The 26,939-nt window shown below is 46.2% G+C and overlaps 2 protein-coding genes across 2 annotated transcripts; one reads left to right on the top strand and one right to left on the bottom strand.

Moving 5' to 3' along the window:
- Nucleotides 1–51: 51 nt before the first annotated feature.
- Nucleotides 52–9,139, bottom strand: LOC137097306 (serine protease 55-like). Its single transcript, XM_067469552.1, has 5 exons — nucleotides 9,082–9,139; nucleotides 5,723–5,921; nucleotides 4,114–4,370; nucleotides 2,159–2,298; nucleotides 52–402 (listed from the first exon to the last, which is right to left on the bottom strand). The coding sequence occupies exons 1-5, from the start codon at nucleotides 9,137–9,139 to the stop codon at nucleotides 52–54; spliced, it is 1,005 nt and encodes a 334-aa protein (XP_067325653.1).
- A 5,653-nt stretch (nucleotides 9,140–14,792) lies between these two features.
- LOC132780050 (zinc finger and SCAN domain-containing protein 2-like) lies at nucleotides 14,793–25,687 on the top strand. Its single transcript, XM_067469630.1, has 2 exons — nucleotides 14,793–14,882; nucleotides 22,920–25,687. The coding sequence occupies exon 2, from the start codon at nucleotides 23,156–23,158 to the stop codon at nucleotides 24,095–24,097; it is 942 nt and encodes a 313-aa protein (XP_067325731.1). The 5' UTR covers nucleotides 14,793–14,882; nucleotides 22,920–23,155; the 3' UTR covers nucleotides 24,098–25,687.
- The last annotated feature ends 1,252 nt before the right edge of the window (nucleotides 25,688–26,939 follow it).

Raw genomic sequence — 26,939 nt, 5'->3', positions numbered from 1 at the left:
GCCGTGGCACAATATGGTCAGCACGAAAGAGCTTTGGCCTTTGCCTGCCCTTCAGTCCAGGGCCCACTGTCCTGGGGTCACGGCCACGGCCAAGACTCCCACCCAAAGGGCCACGCTCTGCCTGGCCTTGCAACCCCCATTGTGCGCTCCGCCTCCTGCCGTGCTCACACTGGTTGCGTGGACGGGGGCATGCGTGGGGGGTGTTTGGGCCCCGGGGAAGGGGTGCCCATCCCTGGCAGCCGTCTGCTCCATCCAAGAGCGGTAACCGGAGACACGCGTGTAGACGCCGGGGCTCTTCTCATCCGTGCAGCTGTGGCCCCAGCTGGCGATGCCCACCAGGAACCATTGCTGGTGGGAGCTGAGGTTGGGGGGCCGGCACATCAGGGGGCCCCCACTGTCCCCCTGCAGCAGAGAGAGAGAGAGACACACACACATACACACACACACACAAAGAGGGAGGAAAGAAGCATTAGGGAATTTTTCCCCAAACAGTATGGAAAAAATACTTAGTAGAGTCAGGCCTACCGGCTGTTAGGAATTATGGGAGTTGCAGTCCAAACACCTGGAGGGAGGGCCAAAGTTGGCCCAGGCCTCTGCTATAAGCTCAGAGCAAGCCTCAGTCAGGAATCCTGGCGCCTGGAGGTTGGCCCTTTCCCATTTCCTCCACCTTTGGGCCATTGAGTTCTATGGCTGGTCCATTTGTCCAGCAGTCCCTTTTGGCCCAATGATCCACGGCCATGTGGTTTGTGTCAGTTCCATGGCATGAGCCGGAGATCATGACAGAAAGGAAAGGAAATGAAGGAAGGACAGAAAGAAGGAAAGAAAGACAGAAGGCAGGAAAGAAGGAGGGAAGGGAAAAGGAAAGGAGGAGGGAAGGAGAGAAGGAAAGAAAGAAGAACTGAAAGAAGGTAGGAAGGAAAGTATTGTGGAAAGAATGATGGAAAGAAGGAAAGATGGAAGGAAGGAAGGCAAGCAGGAAAGAAGGAAGGAAGGAAGGAAGGAAGGAAGGAAGGCAAGAAGGAAGGAAGGAAGGAAGGAAGGGGTGAAAAAAGGATGAAAGGAAGGAAGGAAGGAAGGAAGGAAGGAAGGAAGGAAGGAAGGAAGGAAGGCAAGCAGGCAGGCAGGAAGGACGGAAGGAAGGAAGGAAGGAAGGAAGGAAGGAAGGCAGGCAGGAAGGAAGGAAGGCAAGCAGGCAGGATGAAAGGAAGGAAGGAAGGAAGGCAAGCAGGAAGGAAGGAAGGAAGGAAGGAAGGAAGGAAGGAAGGAAAGAACAATGAAAGAAGGAAAAGAAGAAGGATCAAAGAAAGGAAGGAAAGAAAGACAGAAGAGAGGAAAGAAGAAGAAAGACAGAAGGAAAGAATGAGGGAACAAAAAAGGAAGGAAGGAAGGAAAAAGAACAGATAGAAGGAAAAAAGAATGGAAAGAAGGAAGGAAAGGAAGAAGAATGGAGGGAGGGACGGACGGACGGAAGGAGGGAGGGAGGGAGGGAAGGAGGGAGGGAGGAGGGAAGAGAAAAAAGAAAGGAAGGAAAGAAGAAAAGAAGGAAAAAGGAAGAAAGGAAAGAAGGAAGGAAAGACAGACAGAAAGAAGAATGGAAAGAATGAAGGGAAAGGAAGAAGAATGGAAAGAAAGAAGGAAGAAGGAAGGAAAGAAGGAAAGGAAGAAGTATTAAAGGAAGGAAGGGAGGAAGGGAGGAGAGAAAAAGGATGGGAGGAAGAAGAAAGACGGAAGGAAATAATGAGGAAACAAAATAGAAAGAAAGGAAAGAAGGAAGGAAGGACAGAAAGAAGGAAAAAAGAATGGAAAGAAGGAAGGAAAGCAAGAAGAAAGGAAGGAAGGAACGAAGGAAGGAAGGAAGGAAGGAAGGAAGGAAGGAAGGAAGGAAAGGAGGAGGGAAGGGAAAAAAGAAAGGAAGGAAAGAAGAAAAGAAGGAGGAAGGAAAAAAAGGAAGGAAGGGGGAAAAGGAAGAAAGTAAGGAAGGGAAGGAAGAGGGCATTGTTTCTGCTGCCCCCTCTTTTCCCCTATCTGGACCCTCTGACCCTTGCCTCCCTGCCCTCCAGGCCCCATGGAGTTGAGCCCCCTCAACTTGCAGGCCCCATGTGTGTGTGTGTGTGTGTGTGTGTGTAGAGGGGCCTGAGTGTGGGTCTCCCTTGTGTACCTGGCAGGCGTCGCGGCCTCCCTCCTCGACCTTGCCACAGAGCATGTTCCTGGTCAGGGATTGCCGCCAGCGCTGGCACAGCGTCCAGTCCATCATCTCCACGTCCACGTCCAGCAGGTCAACGGAGCCCTGCTCCACCTCTGGAGGAAGGAGAGAGAGAGAACGAGAAAGACCCCTTAATTTTTCCCGTGATGACACAGTCTGGGAATGGTTACAACTGGCTTCCCTTGGGGCAGGATTGGCACCGAATGCCAAGGAGAGCCCCATTGGGTTGACACCCGAGCAGGCATGGAGAGGTCCTCTAGTCCAACCTCCTACTGACCAGTGCTGACCCATGGGACGTGTGTGGCGATTATACCCTCATCCAAGTGCAAAGCTCCGTGTTATCTTAGGCTATAAACCCTCAGGTCCAACTGTTATCGAGCCCCACTACCCTCACCCCTAATAAAAATATCTCTGCATCTGTAATGTTTCTGAATCAAGCGGTGATAGCTCTCCAGAGGAGCTAGCACCTGCCTTTTTTAATGATAGAAAAGGACAGCTTTGGAAAAACAGGAGTGAATCGCAGAGTCTACGAAGGTCAAGCAGATTAAAGGAAAAGGAGGCACAGGCTTCAAAGTGTGAGTGTCTGGCTATGGTTGTGAGTATCTCTGTCTACTGAGAGCAGAAATGTAAATAGTTGTGTGTACCAATAACTGAAAAATAAACCTCAAAATGAGTTTGGAAAATTAGAACTATGAGTTAGCGAAGGCTGACCATGTAGGAGGAGGAATTTGGGTTTGTACTGGTTTTATCGATTATACTGATTTTATGGGTATAATGCATGAATTGTTGTTAATTGTGAATTGATGTAATTTTGTGTTTGATTGTCTTTATGATGCAGGTATCAAATTGTGCCTTTGCTTTTGTAAGCCGCCCTGAGTCCCCTTTCGGGGTGAGAAGGGCGGGGTAAACGCACCCCTAAATAAATAAATAAATAAATAAATAAATAAGTGTGCTTATTAGGCTTGGGCGGTTTTGTTCATTAATTTCGTAATTCGTTATTAATTCGTATTTAAATTAGCTTACGATCCAATATTGAGCCATGCAGGACTACTGTGAGGAGTAATTAAAAATCGAAACAATTTTTCCAATTTATTTCGTAATTGTTTCGTAATTGGTTCAAAATCGTTTCGTAATTGTTTCGTAATTATTTCCGTATGTCTGGGGCAAGTTTTATAGTTGTTGTTTGTTTTATCACACCAACAGTCAACAACAGAGGGAGAGGGAAGCTTCAGAAGTTCCCCCTGTCCCATTTGGAGGGGTTTTTTAGCATATTGCGCAATTGCGTCCGCCATTAACGAATCGATTCGTAATTTTACGAAATTTCGTATATTTCGAACTTTTTTAAAGGAAAATTTTGGAATTCTTTAAAAAAACGAAATGCAAGGGCCCCCCTAAAAATGAAACGAGTTTAGAACCAAATTTTTCCGTAGTTACCCAAGCCTAGTGCTTATTAAAGTGGTGCGCTACTAAACAAGGTCAGAGCCAGTGCTATAAAATCTCTGCTAACTGTAACCAAGACTCTGTGTTGTTGTTTGCAAGCAGTCCATCCCACTGCATAGCTAGAGGAAGCCATGAGAGGATTGAATTCATGTGCCTAGCTAGCAGGGGCGTTATTTATTTATTTTGTTTATTTATTTGACTTGTATACCGCTACTCCCAATTTGGCTCGGAGCGGTTTACAGAAACAGATTAAAACAATACAGTTAGCTTTAAAAATAACCACAACAATAACAATTATTGTTCGCGAGGTCAGCCATAGCCTGGGTTGTTTACTCTTCTAACTTCGCAATATAGATAGGCCAGAAGGAAAGAAAGAGGTCCCCTTGCACCGGGGACTATAGGATCGCTCTCACACTGAATGAGATTGGGCACTGTGGCCTGAGGGTCAGTGCTGGCCAGAGGTCACTGACCTGGTGTGGTCAGCCCCCACCCAGCCACAAAGCAGTCCTCCCACATCGGGTCGTTGGGGACGGTGTTCCGGTTGGGGAGGCAGAGGGGGCTGTGGATCCGGTCAAAGATGACGGGGCCATCCAGCAGCAGCAGCGCAATGTCGTTGTCGCGTGTCTTGGGGTTGTAGAGCGGATGCAGGCGCACTGTGTGCACAGAGTGCGTCACGTTGTCGCGCCCCAAGAGGTTGCTCCTGGAAGTCACCACAATGTGCTGCCCCCTGTGGGAGAAGGAGGGTTGTATACGTTAGATGGATAATGCATTGTTAGGCAGGAATGCATTGGCTGTAACCCTATTGTGCAAAACTGGAGGGAAATACAGTTCTAATGGACATGTGGGCAGACACGTATTGAAGGGTTAAGTGGGTGATGATGTGGAACTGAAGGGGCATGCTAAAGAAACTGAGTCATGACCATGTGACAGTCATGACAAGGGCTGCATCATGCACTTTTGTCCATAGCTCATAACGAGCAACAGTGGGCATAAAAGAGAGCAGCAAGTGTGAGTTCTTTCTCTTGCCACAATTCTCTCACTTCTCGCTCTACATCTGTTATCATCATGAGTATATTCCTGCATGACTGATAGGACATCAGGGGATGTAACATGTGTGTGTAACATAGCTGTACAAAAAGCAACATGTGACTCCACTGTGACTGGGTTGTTGTAGGTTTTTTCGGGCTATATGGCCATGGTCTAGAGGCATTCTCTCCTGACGTTTTGCCTGCATCTATGGCAAGCATCCTTAGAGGTAGTGAGGGTGCTTGCCATAGATGCAGGTGAAACGTCAGGAGAGAATGCCTCTAGACCATGGCCTTATAGCCTGAAAAAACCTACAACAACCCAGTGATTCCAGCCATGAAAGCCTTCGACAATACGCTTATACGCTTGTTTAGGAACTTTAGAAATTTTTACTATCAAAAAGGGCCGAGTTGCATCTCAGCCTCGTGGCACTTCTCCATTGTCCACCCAGCAAGGTGTCATGATCAATTCAACATGTTGTAAAAAAAAAAAAAAAAGGTCTCCTGACTTCAGCATTTTATTAGATAATAATTTTTCAAACTTCCACTCTATGCCTAACTTTTAATTGGTGTATTTTAATATATATATATATATTATGTAAATATGTTTTAATGTTTTTTATAGAGTGTTTTTAAATGATTGTGTGTTTTGATTATGTGTTTTAGCAAGGTTGTGACCTGCCTTGAGCTATGAGGAGAGGTGGGTAAGAAATAACAACAACAACAACAACAACAACAACAACAACAACAACAATAATAATAATTAAAAGCTCAGCAGGCCTGGGCCAACTTCCGCCCTCCCTCCAGATGCTTTGACTTCAACTCCCACAATTCCTAACAGCCAGCAGTCTGGTAAGAATTGTGGGAGTTGGAGTCCAAAACACTTAGAGGGAGGGGCGAAGTTGGTCCATTCCTTTGTCCTCTTGGAACATTCATCAAGAGATCATCTGCATACCCACGTTGTGGGAGTTGGAGTCCAAAACATCTGGAGGGAGGAGCCAAGTTGTCCCATGCCTGTCATCGAGTCACAGGCTAAGTTGGGGGTCTTGCTTACGTTTCATTGGCGAAGCAGTGGGCGGCCGAAAGCACCCACCAGGAGTGGACGATGGACCCTCTGCAGAAGGGGGAGGAGCGGCTCTTGAGGCTGACCAGTCCCGGCCACTTGTCTGCAGGGTCAATGGGGACCCCCACACTCTGGGAGACCCCCACCGAGGAGACGTTCAGGCCATAATTCTCCGGCCAATAGCCGCACTCTGAGCAGGAAGAAGAGAAGAAGAAAGGGGCAAGACCCTCTATGAGACCCCTCCTCCAAGGTCCAGAGAACGCTGACCCTCAACCCCACACCTGTCTTGCATTATGATGATGATGATGATGATTATTATTATTATTTCCAAAGTGTGCATATTAAACCATAACTATTGGTATTATAGAACCATCCATCAATAGTATGTCATTTTATACTTTCTAATAATAGTAAAATATATGATGTCGAAAGCTTTCATGGCTGGAATCACTGGGTTGCTGTGAGTTGTCCAGGCTGTCTGGCCATGTTCCAGCAGCATTCTCTCCTGACGTTTTGCCTGTATCTGTGGCTAATGGCATCCTCACAGGTTTGCTCACAGGTCTGTTGGAAGTGAGGCAAGTGGAGTGTGGAAAAATGTCCAGAGTGGGAGGAAGAACCCTGGTCTGTTAGAAGCAAGTGTGAATGTTGCAGGTAGCAAGCTTGAATAGAATTGAGTAGTCATGAAGATGCAAAGTCAATCCGTGAGGGTGTCTGCATAGAGGTAGCCTGGCTGTTGTTGCCTGGAGTGTATATATACCTGTGGGAAAATGTGGTGGGTGGGAGAAAGAACCCTTGTCTGTTTGAATGTGCAATTAGCAAGCTTGAATAGCATTGAGTAGTCATGAAGATGCAAAGTCAATCCGTGAGGGTGTCTGCATAGAGGTAGCCTGGCTGTTGTTGCCTGGAGTGTATATATCCCTGTGGGAAAATGAGTGGGAGAAAGAACCCTTGTCTGTTTGAATATTGCAATTAGCAAGCTTGAATAGCACTGAGAAGCCTTGCAGCTGCAAAGTCAATCGGTGAGGTTCTCTGCATAGAGGTCGCCAGGCTGTTGTTGCCTCGGAGGTTACCAGTATTAAAAAAATATCTGGTTACCAGCATTAAAAAACACGACCAGAATCAAGTCAGTAAACAATGAACAGCACCCAGTGAAATGGCAGGGAGACGGTTTCAGGAAAAGAGACAAAGAGAGTTCCGGAGGTCTAAAAAGCACGGATTTATTTCCAGCTGGGGCCCTGGAGTGGACTTGCGTCCAAAAGCAAACCAGAGCAATGATAGAGGCATTTGACTGTGCCTTTATACCTTTCAGATTCAAGCAAACAAAGAACATGCTTCTACATACCTTGACCTCATTCACTGCGTCATCTTAGCCTCATAAGAATATCAGGTTCTACCTTCCAACATGCAAAAGGCATGTCTCTGTCTATTTCTAGGAGCAGCTTGCACCCATCAGGGCCCTGCTTTTGACCTGTCAGGAGGCTCCTTTTAGAGCCTAGTTGTACCAGCCTGTGTGGCTTCTCTCTCTCTTGGAATGTATAGATAACATGCCCCCCTCTTCAGCCCCTCTCTTGCTGTGCCTGGACGCAGCTTGCTTGTCCATTAGCATTCTTTCTATACAGAGAGAGAGCCTGATTTTTCTATATATTTCAGTGCTTATAAAGTACATACAATTTATAAATCAATAAATCAATATCTATTTTTCCAATATCTCTTCATCACCAGAATCAGGGGTATTCCAGACAGCAAACAACCAACTGCTAGTAAACACCTCCGAAACAGAGGATGTCTCCTGACAACAACAGCCAGGCTACCTCTATGCAGATATCCTCACTGGTTGACTTTGGAGCTGCAAAGCTACTCAGTGCTAATCAAACTTGACAACTGCAGCATTCACACTTGCTTCAAACAGATAAAGGGTCCTTTCTCCCACCCTGGACATTATTCCACTGGTGTATGCATATGTATATATATTATATATGTACTAGCTGTACCTGCCATGCGTTGTTGTGGCCAACCTTCCCTCCCTCTTTCCCTCCTTCCCTCTTTTTGTTTCCCTTCTTCTTTCTTCCTTCTCCACCTGTTTCTTTTCTTGCTTCCTTTGCTCTTCGGTTCCATCCTTCCTTCCCTCTTTCCTTCCTTCCCTCCCTCCCTCTTTCTCTCTTTTGTACTTTCCCTCCTTCCTTTCCTCTTTCACTTTTTTATTTCATTCTCTCCCTCCTTCTCTCCTTCCTTCCCTACCCTTCTTTCTTTCCTTCTTTCTCCCCTCCCCTCCTTCTTTCCCTCTTTCTCTCCCTCCTTTTCTCATGCCTTCCTTCTCTACCTTTCTTTTTTCCTTCCTTCCCTCCTTCTTTCCCTCATTCTCTCCCTCCTTCTCTCCTTCCTTCCTTTCTTTCCTTCCCTCCTTCTTTCCCTCTTTCTCTCCCTCCTTTTCTCATTCTTTCCTTTTCTACCCTTCTTTCTTTTCTTCTTTATCTCCTTCCCTCCTTCTTTCCCTCCCTTCTTTCTCTACCCTTCTTTTTTCCTTCCTTCTCTCCTTCCCTCCTTTCTTTCCCTCATTCTCTCCTTCCTTCTCTCCTTCCTTCCTTCTCTACCCTTCTTTCTTTCCTTCTTTCTCTCCTTCCCTCCTTCTTTCCCTCTTTCTCTCACTCCTTCCTTCTCTACCCTTCTTTCTTTTCTTCATCTCCTTCCCTCCTTCTTTCCTTCTCTACCCTTCTTTCTTTCCTTCTCTCCTTCCTTCCTTCCTTCCTTCCTTCCTCCTTTCTGTGTTTTGTGTGTGTATATGCATATATGTGTATTTATGTGTGTGCTTGTGTATATATATATGTGGTTTTGGACATGCGTTGTAATGTATTTTTTCTGGGTTTTTTGGCTTTTTAAGTCCCTTCTGTCGTGTTTTCCAGTGTTTTTATGAGTGATGGTCACGCGTTGGCCTGATGCGTGTCTTGTGTCCAAATTTGGTGTCAATTCATCCAGTGGTTTTTGAGTTCTGTTAATCCCACAAACGAACATTACACATTTATTTATAGAGGTACATACACACATACACTCCACTTGCCTCATTTCCAACAGAACCTCTGAAGATGCTATTATCCACAGATACAGGCGAAAGGTCAGGGGAGAATGCTGCTGGAACTTACTGGCCAGGCAGCCTGAAAAACTCACAGCAACGCAGTGATTTTGGTCATGAAAGCCTTTTATGGCATATTTCGGACTCCTGATGATGATGATGATGATGATATCATTCCACCAGGAAGAGGGTCCCTGTGATGTCATAGGAAGAGGTCTCTAGGGAGTGGCACCAGGTGGGCAGGTCCATGGGGTCCTCCCGCCCCCCTCCCTTTGCCCCCTACCTTCAGCCCCCGCCCCCTTCCAAAGGGCCAGGAGCACCAGGAGGGTCAGTGGGGCCATGGTGGTCTCTCTCTGTCCCGAGCCTTCTGGCCTCCAGCCGGGCCCTTCTGCCAGTGGGAGGGGGCCCACCATGACCTCACAGATCTCCAGCCAGTGAGGTCACAGAACCAGCAGCTGACACCCCCTCCCCACCCCCCAGGAGTGTAAGCCTGGACTCAATGGGAAAGGAAGGGGCCAAATACGGGAACTTCCCTATTTAATAGTGTTCAATAGTGGAATGTGCTGCTGGAGACTCCTTCCATCTCCAGAGGGTTTGGAGCAGAGGATGGATGGCCATCTGCCGGGAGGGCTTGGATGGTGTCTCCGTGGAGAAATGGGGGGCCCCTTCCAACTATTACTATTATTATTAAGCAGAAGCTCGATGGTCATCTGTTGGGAGGGAACGGATGGTGTTTTGCTGCCCGGCAGAAAGGTGGGGGTGGACTGGATGACCTTTGGGGGACCCCTTCCAAATCAAGGATCATAAATATAGCCACAGGAACATAGAAACTTCCAATATACTTGAATCCCAAAGTCAAAGGCTTAACTTGCAACACGGAGCAGGAACTCAGGCCTAGCTTCTGACTCCACAACCACGATGTTGCCTCAACTAACCTGAAAGTCAACAACTTGCCAACTCAAAGCTGCCCGTGAAAGCCTTTCGTCTCTCCTGAAATCTCTCTCCACCTTTCCTGTGCAAATGCTCTGCCCTGAGGTGCCTATTGCCTGCCCGGATCTGTAAAGGAAGGCCTGTCTTGATTTCCGGGTCTCCAGGGGCTTTTTCCTGGGAACTTTCGCTATCACTCATGTTCCGTCTCCCAGGATCCTGATTTGCCTCGCTTTATAGTTGCTTGAGGTTGCTTCCTCTGGCATTTCCTCCCAGGGCTGCTGCAGCTTTGCAAGAGCCCTAAAAGTCAATAGTATCAGAGTCTGCAGGCCTCCTTTGCAACTATTGGCTTAGAGAGCAGCTCTTTGAGTTTAGGGACCGCCTTTTCTCCCAGGGAAAGATCCCCATTTTGGAATCTCCCCTGCCTTTTCAGTTTGAGGAAAGACTTCAGGCGTGCTGACGGCTAGGCAGTTAGTTCTGAGAAAACCATTGCAAAAACTATACATTATAGATAAGTATTAAGCTATATTGAGTTAATATAGATAGTATATTGTGCATTGAGCTAAATTGAGATATTATAATTAGATAAGCTTAATTGAGAAGATTGAGTTATATAGTTATAGAGAGAGAGATATATATTGACAAGCTGGAATGTGTCCAGAAGAGAGCGACTACAATGATAAAAGGTCTGGAGAACAAGCCCTATGAGGAGCGGCTTAAGGAGCTGGGCATGTTTAGCCTGAAGAAGAGAAGGCTGAGAGGAGACATGATGAGAACCATGTATAAATATGTGAGAGGAAGCCACAGGGAGGAGGAGGGAGCAAGCTTCCTTTCTGCTTCCCTGGAGACTAGGACGCAATGGAACAATGGCTTCAAACTACAAGAGAGGAGAATCCACCTGAACATGAGGAAGAACTTCCTGACTGTGAGAGCCGTTCAGCAGTGGAACTCTCTGCCCCGGAGGGAGTGTGGTGGAGGCTCCTTCTTTGGAAGCTTTTAAACAGAGGCTGGATGGCCATCTGTCAGGGGTGCTTTGAATGCAATATTCCTGCTTCTTGGCAGAATGGGGTTGGACTGGATGAAGGCCCAGGAGGTCTCTTCCAACTCTTGGATTCTAGGATTCTAGAGAGTCTTGACTGCTTTGTCTCCAGAACTAACCTTAAGTTATAGATAGGGAAAAAACCTGCTTTTTTCTAAACCACAATGAAGGAGGCTTCAAGGGTCTCTGAGTGAAATTAAGTAAGGGGCTTTGAATGAAATTAACAGCAAAAGAGAGACATACCCTTTCTCTGTAGAAAAAGAGCAATACAGAAGAAAATGTTTTTAAGATGTGACATATAGAGGTACTTTTCTTACACAGGATATGTTGTGGTTAACTTCAAAGGTTGTTTTTTGAAGCGCAGAGTCCGCATGTACAAGAAGGTACTTTCCATCAAAAGGTCAAGAGAGGGGGCTGGAAAGAGAGTACTTTCCATGACAAAAAAATGTTCTTGTTTACTTGAAGTTATATATTTGGTGGTCAAAAGCTAAGGGCGCACGGCAGTCATTTGAAGGGTAGCATCTGTGTATGTTGCCTGGCTGTCCGTCTTCTTCATGAAGAAATTAAAAATAAAACCTTGTTTTTTATCTCTTTTGGGACTATCTCCATCTTTTCGTGCTCCCGTGACGTGGACCTAAGAAGACCCAATTTAGGGTCTCTAACAACAACAGCTTAAGGTTAGGGTGTTAAAATTCCAGGATCTTACCTGCCATCTGGAGAAAGGGGTTACCTCTGTAACTAAAGAAAAGAAATAATATTTTTGTAGTTTCATCTATTGACTGTTTGTTTGCAACTTTGATGAACTGTGCCAAGTCTTCAAGGACTTTGGATAAATAAATACCCTTTTTTGATGTTTAAATCAGTAATAGCCTCAGTTGCTGAGTATCTCAAGCTTCTCAAGATAGACACCTGCAGTTCGCTCAGGCAGAGAGAGAAGCACCTCGCAGTTTTATTTTTTATAGCATCTGGGCGGACGGCACAACTCACTTCTCCACCCAACTCTTCCTTCTCTAAAGTCCCTGACTGCTTGAGCTGACCTTGAGGGCCTGCACTTTCCAGTCAGAGACTGGATGGGCAGCTTTAACACAGTTTCTGAACCAAAATATACCCTGCAGTATAATAAAGTGTCACTCAGGCTTGTGTAACAAGTAACAGTATCTTTACTTCCGTTCACCAGGTCCCTCCCAACTCCAGGGTTCCAGGATTCTAAGAGCAATCCAAAGAGCAAAGCAAAAAGCAGAGAGCCAAGCCAGCCAGCCATGGCCTCCCTCCTTCCAGGTGTTTTGGAGATGGCCTGGGCCAACTTTGGCCTTCCCTCCAGGGGGGGTTGGGCTGCAACACACACAATTCCTAACAGAAGAGAGAGAGACAGACAGACACATGTCCCTTTGGCTGAAGGGCTCCCTTCCTGGTCAAAGGGTTGACCAGTATTGATGAGGAGATATTGGAAAAATAGATATTTATTGATTTATGCATAAAATTGTATGTACTTTAAATGTATATAAAAATCAGGCTCTCTCTGTGTATAGAAAGAAACCCAAGCTAACAGGACCAGCAAGCTGTGTCCAGGCACAGCCAGGAGGGAGGGGGCCATTCCATGAGAGATAAGCTCGTACTAGGAGCCACACATCTGGTACATCTGGGCTCTAAGGAAGGAGCTTCTTGACAGGTCCAAGTGGGCCCCTTGATTGATGAAGCTATTTTTATTTGTCGTGTCAGAGCAGCCAGTCCATTATATTACATTTCTAACAGAACAAAGCAAACAAACAGAAAAATACACAACTTGTGAATTTGGTAGCTGGTTAAATGTCCTTTGACCAGTATTTGGCCACTTGGAGTGCTTCCGGTGTTGCTGCAAGAAGGTCCTCCCTTGTGCATGTGGCAGGGCTCAGGTTGCATTGCAGCAGGTGGTCAGTGGTTTGCTCTTCTCCACACTCGCATGTCGAGGATTCCACTTTGTAGCCCCATTTCTGAAGGTTGGCTCTGCATCTCGTGGTGCCAGAGCGCAGTCTGTTCAATGCCTTCCAAGTCGCCCAGTCTTCTGTGTGCCCAGGGGGGAGTCTCTCATTGGGTATCAGCCATTGGTTGAGGTGCTGGGTTTGAGCCTGCCACTTTTGGACTCTTGCTTACTGAGGTGTTCAAGCGAGTGTCTCTGTAGATCTTAGAAAACTATGTCTAGATTTAAGTCGATACCCAAACAGGTGAAGCTATGCTTGCTCTTTAGAAACACAGACATGATTTTTGCATGTTAAAAGGTAGAATTTGATGCTCAGATGATGCAGTGAATGATGTAAATGTCGGTAGGAGCATGTTCTTTGTTTGCTTGATTCTGAAACCTATAAAACGCAGTCAGCCCCTTGATCGGGTGCTCTGGTTTGCTTTGGGACGCAAGTCCACTCCAGGGCCCCAGCTGGTAATAAAAGCTGTGCTTTTCAGATCTCAGGATCTCTCTTTGTCTCTCCTTTCCTGAAAACTTTTCCCTGCCATTTCAGTATCTGTCCCCTTGGAGTGCCTCTGGTGTTGCCGCAAGAAGGTCCTCCCTGGTGCATCATGTGGCAGGGCTCAGGGTGCATTGCAGCAGGTGGTCAGTGGTCTGCTCTTCTCCACACTCGCATGTCGTGGACTCCACTTTGTAGCCCCATTTCTTAAGATTGGCTCTGCATCTTGTGGTGCCAGAGCGCAGTCTGTCCAGCGCCTTCCAAGTTGGTGGTTTTCCAAGCAGAGCACAGCAAAAAAGCAAAGCAAAGAGCAATGCAGAAAGCAATGCAAAAAGCAAAGAGCAAAGCAAAAAACAATGCAAAAAACAGATCAAAGAGCAATGCAAAAAGTAAAGAATAATGCAAAAAGTAAAGCAAAGAGCAATGCAGAAAGCAATGCAAAAAGCAAAGCAAAACACAATGCAAAAAGCAGAGCAAAGAGCAATGGAAAAAGTAAAGAACAATGCCAAAAGCAAAGCAAAGAGCAATGCAGAAAGCAATGAAAAACGTAAAGTCCAAAGCAAAAAAGCAATGCAAAAAACTGAGCAAAGAGCAATGCAAAAAGTAAAGAATAATGCAAAAAGCAAAGCAAAGAGCAATGCAGAAAGCAATGCAGAAAGTAAAGAGCAAAGCAAAAAATAATGCAAAAAACAGAGCAAAAAGCAATGCAAAAAGTAAAGAATAATGCAAAAAGCAAAGCAAAGAGCAATGTAGAAAGCAATGCAGAAAGTAAAGACCAAAGCAAAAAAGCAATGCAAAAATCAGAGCAAAGAGCAATGCAAAAAGTAAAGAATAATGCAAAATGCAAAGCAAAGAGCAATGCAGAAAGCAATGCAAAACCTAAAGACCAAAGCAAAAAAGCAATGCAAAAATCAAAGCAAAGAGCAATGCAGGTAGTAAAGAACGAAGTAAAAGGGAAAGCAAAGAGCAATGCAGAAAGCAATGCAAAAAGCAGAGCAAAGAGCAATGCAGAAAGCAATGCAGAAAGTAAAGAGCAAAGCAAAAAACAATGCAAAAAACAGAGCAAAGAGCAATGCAAAAAGTAAAGAATAATGCAAAAAGCAAAGCAAAGAGCAATGCAGAAAGCAATGTAAAGACCAAAGCAAAAAAGCAATACAAAAATCAGAGCAAAGACTAATGCAGTAAGTAAAGAACGAAGTAAAAGGCAAAGCAAAGAGCAATGCAGGAAGCAAAGCAAAAAACAATGTAAAAGGCAGAGCAAAGAGCAATGCAGAAAGTAAAGAACAATGCAAAGATCAATGCAGAAAGTAAAGAGCAAAGCAAAAAACAATGCAAAAAGCAGATCAATAAGCAATGCAAAAAGTAAAGAACAATGCAAAGAGCAATGCAGAAAGTAAATTGCAAAGCAAAAAAGCAATGCAAAGAGAAGAGCAAAGAGCAGTGCAGAAAGTAAAAAGCAAAGACCAAAGGGAGGAGGAAAGAGCAAAGCAAAAAGCAGAGAGCCAATCCGGCCAGCCAAGGCCCCCTCCCTCCCTCCTTCCAGGTGTTTTGGACTTCAACTCCCACAATTCCTAACAGCTTTCAGAGTCAACGTCACTTCCGGAACACCTTTGTTGGAGGAGGAGCAGAGAAGAGAAAGAGAGAGAGGGGAGAAGAAAGAAAGGAATGAAAGGAAAGAAGGTAAGGAAAGGAAGGGGTAACGTCCATCCTGCTCTTTCTCCTTCCTTCGTTCCTTCTTCTCCAGGGATCCTTTTGGGAAGGCAGCTAGGGCTGCGAGGCCATCTGTCGGGGGTGCTTTGATGGTGCTTTTCCTGCATGAAGGCAGCAAGAAGGGGGTTGGGCTACGTGGCCTTTAGGGGCCCCCTCCAACTGTATTATTATTGAGGCTGGATGGCCATCTGTCAAGTGTGCTTTGATGGTGCTCTTCCAGCATGAAGGCAGCAAGAAGGGGGTTGGACCAGATGGCCTTTAGGGACCCCTCCAACTCTAGTATTATTAATATTAATATTAATATTATTATTGAGGCTGGGTGATCATTTGTCGGGGATGCTTATGTTAATCCCACAAACGAATATTACATTTTTGGGTTGTTGTAGTTTTTTTCGGACTATATGGCCATGTTCTAGAGGCATTCTCTCCTGACGTTTCGCCTGCATCTATGGCAAGCATCCTCAGAAGTAGTGAGGTCTGTTGGAAGTAGGACAATGGGTTTATATATCTATGGAATGATATCCAAGGTGGGACAAAGAACTCTTGTCTGCTGGAGCTAGGTGTGAATATTTCAACTGACCACCTTGATTAGCATATAATGGCTTGGAAGTGCCTGGGGGAATCTTTTGTTGAGAGGTGATTAGATGTGCCTGGTTGTTTCCTCTCTGTTGTTGTGCTGTTCTAATTTTGGAGTTTTTTAATACTGGAGGCCAGATTTTGTTCATTTTCATGGTTTCCTCCTTTCTGTTGAAATTGTCCACATGCTTGTGGATGTCAATGGCTTCTCTGTGTAGTCTGACATGGTGGTTGTTGGTGTGGTCCAGCATTTCTGTGTTCTCAAATAATATGCTGTGTCCAGGCTGGTTCCTCAGGTGCTCTGCTATGGCTGACTTCTCTGGTTGAAGGAGTCTGCAGTGCCTTTCATGTTCCTGGATTCGTGCCTGGGCAACTCTGCGTTTGGTGGTCCCTCTGGAGACTTCTTGTCCACAGCTGCATGGTACACAATGGTAGACTCCTGCAGAGATGAGAGGATCCCTCTTGTCCTTTGCTGAACGTAGCATTTGTTGGATTTTCTTAGTGGGTCTGTAAGTGGTTTGTATGTTGTGTTTCCTCCTCAGCTTCCCTCTGCGGTCAATGGTTCCCTTGATGTGTGGTAGGAACACTCTTCCTCTGGGTGGGTCCTCATCTTGACTATCGTGGCTTCTTCTCGGTGGTCTTGCAGCTCTTCTGATGCCTGAGGTGGAGTCTCCATTGGCCTGGAGAGCCCAGTTGAGGTGGTTCAGTCCATCTTGGAGGAGGTGGGCTTCTCAGATTCTTTTTGCACGCTCTGCCAAGGCTTTGATGGTGCTTCTTTTTTGACTTGGGTGATGGTTGGAGTTTCTATGTAGATATCTTATCTGTGTGTGTGGGTTTTCTGTAGACGGTGTGACCCAATTGTTGATCTGGTTTGCGGATGACTAGGACATCTAGAAAAGGCCGTCTTCCTTCATTTTCTTTTTCCATGGTGAACTGGATGTTTGGGTGGATGCTGTTGAGATGGTCCAGGAACCTGTTGAGTTCTTCTCCATGGCTCCAAATGGTGAAGGTGTCATCCACATCTCTGAACCATATGTTTGGGTGGATGCTGTTGAGATGGTCCAGGAACTTGTTGAGTTCTTCTTCCCCATGGCTCCAAAGGGTGAAGGTGTCATCCACATATCTGAACCATATGTTTGGGTGGATGCTGTTGAGATGGTCCAGGAACTTGTTGAGTTCTTCTTCCCCATGGCTCCAAAGGGTGAAGGTGTCATCCACATCTCTGAACCATATGTTTGGGTGGATGCTGTTGAGATGGTCCAGGAACTTGTTGAGTTCTTCTTCCCCATGGCTCCAAAGGGTGAAGGTGTCATCCACATATCTGAACCATATGTTTGGGTGGATGCTGTTCAGATGGTCCAGGAACCTGTTGAGTTCTTCTTCTCCATGGCTCCAAATGGTGAAGGTGTCATCCACATATCTGAACCATATGTTTGGGTGGATGCTGTTGAGATGGTCCAGGAACCTGTTGAGTTCTTCTTCTCCATGGCTCCAAATGGTGAAAGTGTCATCCACATATCTGAACCATATGTTTGGGTGAATGCTGTTCAGATGGTCCAGGAACCTGTTGAGTTCTTCTCCTCCATGGCTCCAAATGGTGAAGGTGTCATCCACATCTCTGAACCATATGTTTGGGTGGATGCTGTTCAGATGGTCCAGGAACCTGTTGAGTTCTTCTTCTCCATGGCTCCAAATAGTGAAGGTGTCATCCACATCTCTGAACCATATGTTTGGGTGGATGCTGTTCAGATGGTCCAGGAACCTGTTGAGTTCTTCTTCTCCATGGCTCCAAATAGTGAAGGTGTCATCCACATCTCTGAACCATATGTTTGGGTGGATGCTGTTCAGATGCTCCAGGAACCTGTTGAGTTCTTCTCCTCCATGGCTCCAAATGGTGAAGGTGTCATCCACATATCTGAACCATATGTTTGGGTGGATGCTGTTCAGATGGTCCAGGAACCTGTTGAGTTCTTCTTCTCCATGGCTCCAAATGGTGAAGGTGTCATCCACATATCTGAACCATATGTTTGGGTGGATGCTGTTCAGATGGTCCAGGAACCTGTTGAGTTCTTCTTCTCCATGGCTCCAAATGGTGAAGGTGTCATCCACGTCTCTGAACCATATGTTTGGGTGGATGCTGTTCAGATGGTCCAGAAACCTGTTGAGTTCTTCTTCTCCATGGCTCCAAATGGTGAAGGTGTCATCCACATCTCTGAACCATATGTTTGGGTGGATGTTGTTGAGATGTTCCAGGAACCGTTGAGTTCTTCTTCTCCATGGCTCCAAATGGTGAAGGTGTCATCCACATCTCTGAACCATATGTTTGGGTGGATGTTGTTGAGATGTTCCAGGAACCGTTGAGTTCTTCTTCTCCATGGCTCCAAATGGTGAAGGTGTCATTCACATCTCTGAACCATATGTTTGGGTGGATGCTGTTGAGATGGTCCAGGAACCTGTTGAGTTCTTCCTCTCCGTTGCTCCAAAGGGTGAAGGTGTCATCCACATCTCTGAACCATATGTTTGGGTGGATGCTGTTGAGATGGTCCAGGAACCTGTTGAGTTCTTCCTCTCCGTGGCTCCAAAGGGTGAAGGTGTCATCCACATCTCTGAACCATATGTTTGGGTGGATGCTGTTCAGATGGTCCAGGAACCTGTTGAGTTCTTCTCCTCCATGGCTCCAAATGGTGAAGGTGTCATCCACATCTCTGAACCATATGTTTGGGTGGATGCTGTTCAGATGGTCCAGGAACCTGTTGAGTTCTTCTTCTCCATGGCTCCAAATGGTGATGGTGTCATCCACATCTCTGAACCATATGTTTGGGTGGATGCTGTTCAGATGGTCCAGGAACCTGTTGAGTTCTTCTTCTCCATGGCTCCAAATGGTGAAGGTGTCATCCACATATCTGAACCATATGTTTGGGTGGATGCTGTTGAGATGGTCCAGGAACCTGTTGAGTTCTTCTTCTCCATGGCTCCAAATGGTGAAAGTGTCATCCACATATCTGAACCATATGTTTGGGTGAATGCTGTTCAGATGGTCCAGGAACCTGTTGAGTTCTTCTCCTCCATGGCTCCAAATGGTGAAGGTGTCATCCACATCTCTGAACCATATGTTTGGGTGGATGCTGTTCAGATGGTCCAGGAACCTGTTGAGTTCTTCTTCTCCATGGCTCCAAATAGTGAAGGTGTCATCCACATCTCTGAACCATATGTTTGGGTGGATGCTGTTCAGATGGTCCAGGAACCTGTTGAGTTCTTCTTCTCCATGGCTCCAAATAGTGAAGGTGTCATCCACATCTCTGAACCATATGTTTGGGTGGATGCTGTTCAGATGCTCCAGGAACCTGTTGAGTTCTTCTCCTCCATGGCTCCAAATGGTGAAGGTGTCATCCACATATCTGAACCATATGTTTGGGTGGATGCTGTTCAGATGGTCCAGGAACCTGTTGAGTTCTTCTTCTCCATGGCTCCAAATGGTGAAGGTGTCATCCACATATCTGAACCATATGTTTGGGTGGATGCTGTTCAGATGGTCCAGGAACCTGTTGAGTTCTTCTTCTCCATGGCTCCAAATGGTGAAGGTGTCATCCACATCTCTGAACCATATGTTTGGGTGGATGCTGTTCAGATGATCCAGGAACCTGTTGAGTTCTTCCTCTCCGTTGCTCCAAATGGTGAAGGTGTCATCCACATCTCTGAACCATATGTTTGGGTGGATGCTGTTGAGATGGTCCAGGAACCTGTTGAGTTCTTCCTCTCCGTGGCTCCAAAGGGTGAAGGTGTCATCCACATCTCTGAACCATATGTTTGGGTGGATGCTGTTCAGATGGTCCAGGAACCTGTTGAGTTCTTCTCCTCCATGGCTCCAAATGGTGAAGGTGTCATCCACATCTCTGAACCATATGTTTGGGTGGATGCTGTTCAGATGGTCCAGGAACCTGTTGAGTTCTTCTTCTCCATGGCTCCAAATGGTGATGGTGTCATCCACATCTCTGAACCATATGTTTGGGTGGATGCTGTTCAGATGGTCCATTAACCTGTTGAGTTCTTCTTCTCCATGGCTCCAAATGGTGAAGGTGTCATCCACATCTCTGAACCATATGTTTGGGTGGATGCTGTTCAGATGGTCCAGGAACCTGTTGAGTTCTTCTTCTCCATGGCTCCAAATGGTGAAAGTGTCATCCACATATCTGAACCATATGTTTGGGTGAATACTGTTCAGATGGTCCAGGAACCTGTTGAGTTCTTCTCCTCCATGGCTCCAAATGGTGAAGGTGTCATCCACATCTCTGAACCATATGTTTGGGTGGATGCTGTTCAGATGGTCCAGGAACCTGTTGAGTTCTTCTTCCCTATGGCTCCAAATGGTGAAGGTGTCATCCACATCTCTGAACCATATGTTTGGGTGGATGCTGTTCAGATGCTCCAGGAACCTGTTGAGTTCTTCTCCTCCATGGCCCCAAATGGTGAAGGTGTCATCCACATGTCTGAACCATATGTTTGGGTGGATGCTGTTCAGATGGTCCAGGAACCTGCTGAGTTCTTCTTCTCCATGGCTCCAAATGGTGAAGGTGTCATCCACATATCTGAACCATATGTTTGGGTGGATGCTATTCAGATGGTCCAGGAACCTGTTGAGTTCTTCTTCTCCATGGCTCCAAAGGGTGAAGGTGTCATCCACATATCTGAACCATATGTTTGGGTGGATGCTGTTCAGATGGTCCAGGAACCTGTTGAGTTCTTCTTCTCCATGGCTCCAAAGGGTGAAGGTGTCATCCACATATCTGAACCATATGTTTGGTTGGATGCTGTTCAGGTGGTCCAGGAACCTGTTGAGTTCTTCTCCATGACTCCAAATGGTGAAGGTGTCATCCACCTATCTGAACCATATGTTTGGGTGGATGCTGTTCAGATGGTCCAGGAACCTGTTGAGTTCTTCTCCTCCATGGCTCCAAATGGTGAAGGTGTCATCCACATCTCTGAACCATATGTTTGGGTGGATGCTGTTCAGATGGTCCAGGAACCTGTTGAGTTCTTCTTCTCCATGGTTCCAAATGGTGATGGTGTCATCCACATATCTGAACCATATGTTTGGGTGGATGCTGTTCAGATGGTCCAGGAACCTGTTGAGTTCTTCTTCTCCATGGCTCCAAATGGTGAAGGTGTCATCCACATCTCTGAACCATATGTTTGGGTGGATGCTGTTCAGATGGTCCAGGAACCTGTTGAGTTTTTCTTCTCCATGGCTCCAAATGGTGAAGGTGTCATCCACATCTCTGAACCATATGTTTGGGTGGATGCTGTTCCGATGGTCCAGGAACCTGTTGAGTTCTTCTTCCCCATGGCTCCAAATGGTGAAGGTGTCATCCACATATCTGAACCATATGTTTGGGTGGATGCTGTTCAGATGGTCCAGGAACCTGTTGAGTTCTTCTTCCCCATGGCTCCAAATGGTGAAGGTGTCATCTACATATCTGAACCATATGTTTGGGTGGATGCTGTTGAGATGGTCCAGGAACCTGTTGAGTTCTCCTTCTCCATGGCTCCAAATGGTGAAGGTGTCATCCACATATCTGAACCATATGTTTGGGTGGATGCTGTTCAGATGGTCCAGGAACCTGTTGAGTTCTTCTCCTCCATGGCTCCAAATGGTGAAGGTGTCATCCACATATCTGAACCATATGTTTGGGTGGATGCTGTTCAGATGGTCCAGGAACCTGTTGAGTTCTTCTCCTCCATGGCTCCAAATGGTGAAGGTGTCATCCACATCTCTGAACCATATGTTTGGGTGGATGCTGTTCAGATGGTCCAGGAACCTGTTGAGTTCTTCTTCTCCATGGCTCCAAATGGTGAAGGTGTCATCCACATATCTGAATCATATGTTTGGGTGGATGCTGTTCAGGTGGTCCAGGAACCTGTTGAGTTTTTCTTCTCCATGGCTCCAAATGGTGAAGGTGTCATCCACATATCTGAACCATATGTTTGGGTGGATGCTGTTCAGATGGTCCAGGAACCTGTTGAGTTCTTCTCCTCCATGGCTCCAAATGGTGAAGGTGTCATCCACATATCTGAACCATATGTTTGGGTGGATGCTGTTCAGATGGTCCAGGAACCTGTTGAGTTTTTCTTCTCCATGGCTCCAAATGGTGAAGGTGTCATCCACATCTCTGAACCATATGTTTGGGTGGATGCTGTTCAGATGGTCCAGGAACCTGTTGAGTTCTTCTTCTCCATGATTCCAAATGGTGAAGGTGTCATCCACATCTCTGAACCATATGTTTGGGTGGATGCTGTTCAGATGGTCCAGGAACCTGTTGAGTTCTTCTCCTCCATGGCTCCAAATGGTGAAGGTGTCATCCACATATCTGAACCATATGTTTGGGTGGATGCTGTTGAGATGGTTCAGGAACCTGTTGAGTTTTTCTTCTCAATGGCTCCAAATGGTGAAGGTGTCATCCACATCTCTGAACCATATGTTTGGGTGGATGCTGTTCAGATGGTCCAGGAACCTGTTGAGTTCTTCTTCTCCATGGCTCCAAATGGTGAAGGTGTCATCCACATATCTGAACCATATGTTTGGGTTGATGTTGTTCAGATGGTCCAGGAACCTGTTGAGTTCTTCTCCATGGCTCCAAATGGTGAAGGTGTCATCCACATATCTGAACCATATGTTTGGGTGGATGCTGTTCAGATGATCCAGGAACCTGTTGAGTTCTTCTCCTCCATGGCTCCAAATGGTGAAGGTGTCATCCACATATCTGAACCATATGTTTGGGTGGATGCTGTTCAGATGGTCCAGGAACCTGTTGAGTTCTTCTTCTCCATGACTCCAAATGGTGAAGGTGTCATCCACATATTTGAACCATATGTTTGGGTGGATGCTGTTCAGATGGTCCAGGAACCTGTTGAGTTCTTCTTCTCCATGGCTCCAAATGGTGAAGGTGTCATCCACATATCTGAACCATATGTTTGGGTTGATGTTGTTCAGATGGTCCAGGAACCTGTTGAGTTCTTCTCCATGGCTCCAAATGGTGAAGGTGTCATCCACATATCTGAACCATATGTTTGGGTGGATGCTGTTGAGATGGTCCAGGAACCTGTTGAGTTCTTCTTCTCCATGGCTCCAAATGGTGAAGGTGTCATCCACATCTCTGAACCATATGTTTGGGTGGATGCTGTTCAGATGATCCAGGAACCTGTTGAGTTCTTCTTCTCCATGGCTCCAAATAGAGAAGTATCAGAACAATAGAGTGGGCTTTTTGGTTGCTGTTTCAAGGGCTTGTTTTTCAAAGTGTTCCCTGTAGAAATTAGCTATGACCGGGCTGAGAGGGCTCCCCATAGCTACTCCATCTTTCTGTTTGTAGAACACAATTATTATTATTATTATTATTATTATTATTATTATTATTATTATTATTATTTCTTGACCAGGGAAATGAGCATCCAGTGGAGCCACATCTGCCGCGGTGAGAAAGAAACCGGAATCGAGTGGCTATTGAGGAATTTGGAAACGAAGAGTGCAGTCAGGGAACCAATGGTGAAGGAAGAAGAAGAAATCCTCTCCAGGTGCTGATCGTGCAGAACTCTTGGCCTCATTCACAGATCCAAAGGGGAAAAAGAAGAGTCAAGTGTCTATCGTTTGGTAAAAAATAAATGCCACTCTCAAGATGGGGAAGAAACTCTATAAATGTTCTGAATGTGGGAAGAGCTTTCAAGACACGCTCCTTCTGCAGCAACATGAAGTAATTCACACTGGGGAGAAACCCTACACGTGCTTGGAATGCGGAAAGAGCTTTGCGCTGAGAGAACATCTGCGCAAACATCAGAAAACTCACACTGGGGAGAAACCCTATACATGTCTGGAGTGTGGAAAGAGCTTCCGTGAGAGTGGAAATCGAAATAGACATCAAAGGAGTCACACTGGGGAGAAACCCTATACATGCCTGGAGTGTGGAAAGAGCTTCACTGACAGTGGAAATCTAAATAGACATCAAAGAAGTCACACTGGGGAGAAACCCCATACATGCCTGGAGTGTGGAAAGAGCTTTGCGTACAGTGGAAATCTGCGTACACATCAGAGAACTCACACTAGGGAGAGACCCCATACATGTTTGGAGTGTGGAAAGAGCTTCCGTGAGAGTGGAAGTCTACATAGACATCAATGGACTCACACTGGGGAGAAACCCTATACATGTGGGGAGTGTGGAAAGAGCTTCACTGCGAGTGGGCGCCTGCATTTACATCAACGGACTCACACTGGAGAGAAACCCCATATATGTGTGGAGTGTGGAAAGAGCTTCACTGAAAGTGGGAATCTATGTCAACATCAAAGGACTCACACTGGGGAGAACCCCTATAAGTGCCTGGAGTGTGGGAAGAGCTTTGCGCTGAGTTCACATCTGTATAAACATCAAAGGACTCACACTGGAGAGAAACCCTTTCAGTGCACGGAGTGTGGACAGGCCTTTGCGCATAGTGGAAGTCTGCGTTCCCATCAAAGGACTCACACTGGGGAAAAGCCCTATCCATGCCTGGAATGTGGGAAGAGCTTTGCGCTGAGTTCACATCTACGTAGACATCAAAGGACTCACCTTGGGGAGAAACCATAAACAGGTCGTCCTGGGTTGGAAACAGGTGTGGCACCTCAGAATAAGCTTCACCTTGCTCTCAAACACCACCAGATCATGGCTGTAGGATTTATAGTTTATTGTAAAGTTTCCAAAAGAAGGCAAAGGTTAAGTCAATACAAAGTTCCAAAGTTCAGGTAAAATGCATGGTACAGTTCCAGAAATCCTTCAGAGACAATCAAGGTAAACAGGAATCATGAAGCGGGAAGCACAACCCCTGTGCCCAGCAGCTTAGCCCAAAAGCAGCACAAAGGAATCCAATGCATGAAACAGCTAGCAGATAGCCACGTTGAAACTGACAGCTAAGAATTGCCCGAGGAAGCCCTAAATACATTTTGCACATCAAAACAATCTAGTTTCCCACAATCTGCTTTCCCACTGCTCCCTTGACCTGTCGCTGACCTAACTTGGCTGCGATCCGAGAGCTCCATCTCATGGTTTCGTTATCCCTTTGAAGGAGCACCTGGCCCTCCTCCTTATCAACTGCATTCCTGTCCTGTGAGAACTGCTTCTCCAGCTCGTCTGCAGGCTGAGAAAACTGTGAAAACTGAAAACCATCAGACTCAGGGGCCTGGTGAACTACAACACTAGGATCCATTCTGTAGGTTTGCTCTTAAGTTCAATTTGTATATAAGTCAGAACAGATACATTTCAAAGTATAATCCTAGCCATGTTTAAAGTGTGGACAGTATATATTGAAGGGTTATCACCCCTGCGGCATTCCCTTTGCTGTCTGTGCTCCTGTTCAGAAGATTCCCCCTCACTTTGTGTCCCTGTGTGAATTGGATTTTGACCCAAGAGGTGGGAGGATGTGCCGGGAATGGTTTGGGAATAAAAGGAAGCCAAAAAGGGGGACCAAAGGGGGTTTGAGAACAGAATAGAGACACAGAGGCGGGAAGCTGAGAAAAGGAACATTACAGGCAGAAGGGAGGAAGAAGGTTTGATGTCATGGCCGTGTTTGCATCAATTGAGACTACAAAACCCATGATCCAGAGACAGTCAGTTGCTTGACTCGACAGAGACAGTCGCTTGACTTGATTGTGCACGTGTGGACCATAATGACAGATCTTGATTGTAAACACACTTGACTTGATTAGTTACTCTGCAGACTTAAAAGTATTGTAATCTCCTCAATTCCTCGTCTGAATTGGAAAGTGAAAAGGATTAGGCATGTCAGGGGCACAGAGCACCAACACCTGGGAGTCCTGCTTGGTGCAATGACCGCGGGTGGGTGGGTGAGTGGGTGGGTGGTGTCATGTTGCCAGGGCTCTGCCTTATTTAGGTAAAGATGAATCAAACTCCCAGTTTTATCAAACAGTTTAATTAAAACAGCACTTATTTGTCGAAGGATTTCATGGCTGGTATCACTCAGTTCTTGTGGTTTTTTTCGGGCTATATGGCCATGGTCTAGAGGCATTGTCTCCTGACGTTTCGCCTGCATCTATGGCAAGCATCCTCAGAGGTAGTGAGGTCTGTTGGAACTGGGAAAGGGGTTTATATATCTGTGGAATGACCAGGGTGAGACAAAGGACCTATCCCAACTGACAAAAGTCCTTTATTCCACCCTGGTCATTCCACAGATATATAAACCCCTTTCCCAGTTCCAACAGACCTCACTTCTGAGGATGCTTGCCATAGATGCACGCGAAATGTCAGGAAAATGCCTCTAGAACATGGCCATATAGCCCGAAAAAACCCACAAGAACTTAGCACTTATTTGCTGGCTGTTTTAATAGACCAAAATATAAAACACAAAGATAGCACTCAGCTACAGAATAAACAAAAACTGATAGCAAAAATAACTTCGTAGTCAAAAGGGTCCAGTCCAGGGGTCAAACGCCGACAGTTCAATACCAGAGTCCAGGGATCAAGAGTCCATACTGTAGTCAAAAGCCAGTCCAAGGGATCAATACCGTAGTCAAAAGCCAGTCCAAAGGTTCAAGGTTCCAGGGTTCCAAGATTTCAGGAGACAGGTCAGGATCCCAAAAACCCAACAGACCTGGGGGGAAAACCAGCAGCATCCACCACCAAAATGCAACAGATACTTTTCTCCCAAAGATCAGTCTCAAGGTTAGCTCCTTAAATCCAGTAACACCCAGCTGCAACCCATCTCCTGCACACCTCCGCCCTTAATTGCTTTCACCCATGACCTCCCACTTACAGATTACTAAACCCTCTAGAACTAATACTCACATTAACCCTCCCATCACCATCAACTGCAGAACATATGACAGGTGGATAGTTGGGTGGCAATGACCCTGCCTTCTGAAGCGATGCAGTGATTAACGTGGGGCTCCCTGTTTTTGTGTGCCTCCTTCTCTCACTGTGTCGCATGCAGGGCATAATCCATGTGTCAGTGCCCATGATATGCCCATAAGATGGCCACCTTAATATGCCTGTCAGCTGGACTCCTGTTTGAGCCCCTGGCCTTTGTCCTGTGGGGTTCCTCAGGGGTCTGTTCTATCCCCCATGCTCTTTGACATCTCTCTGAAGCTGCTGGGTAAGGTCATCCAGAGTTTTGGAGAGCGGTGACACCCCTATGCAGATGACACCCAACTCTACTCCTCCTTTCCACCTGATGCCAAGGGAGCTGTTAGTACACGGCAGGATTCGTCACTGACCGTGGAGACCCAGGTTGCGGCGGTGGCAGCCAGGGGAGCCTTCACACAATTGTGCTCCAGCTGCGCCCATACCTGGAGAAGTCTGATCTGGCCACGGTGGTCTAGGCCCTTGTCACATCCAGACTGGACTACTGTAATGTGGTCTATTTAGTGCTGCCCTTGAAGGCTGCTCGGAAGCTTCAGCGGGTGCAAAGGTCTGCAAC

The sequence above is a fragment of the Anolis sagrei genome, chromosome 6 (genome assembly GCF_037176765.1).
Source record: "Anolis sagrei isolate rAnoSag1 chromosome 6, rAnoSag1.mat, whole genome shotgun sequence".
In the NCBI taxonomy this organism is placed as follows: Eukaryota; Metazoa; Chordata; class Lepidosauria; order Squamata; family Dactyloidae; genus Anolis; species Anolis sagrei.
This window is presented reverse-complemented; position numbering and strand designations above follow the sequence as displayed.

Excerpts from the sequence above, each read along its gene's own strand:
- LOC137097306 (XM_067469552.1), bottom strand. The coding sequence starts at position 9,139 with ATGGCCCCACTGACCCTCCTGGTGCTCCTGGCCCTTTGGAAGGGGGCG. Across the intron at positions 2,299-4,113 it reads GTGGGGGCTGACCACACCAG|AGGTGGAGCAGGGCTCCGTT; the intron begins GTCAGTGACCTC and ends TCCTTCCTCCAG. Across the intron at positions 403-2,158 it reads GAGGCCGCGACGCCTGCCAG|GGGGACAGTGGGGGCCCCCT; the intron begins GTACACAAGGGA and ends TCTCTGCTGCAG.
- LOC132780050 (XM_067469630.1), top strand. The coding sequence starts at position 23,156 with ATGGGGAAGAAACTCTATAAATGTTCTGAATGTGGGAAGAGCTTTCAA.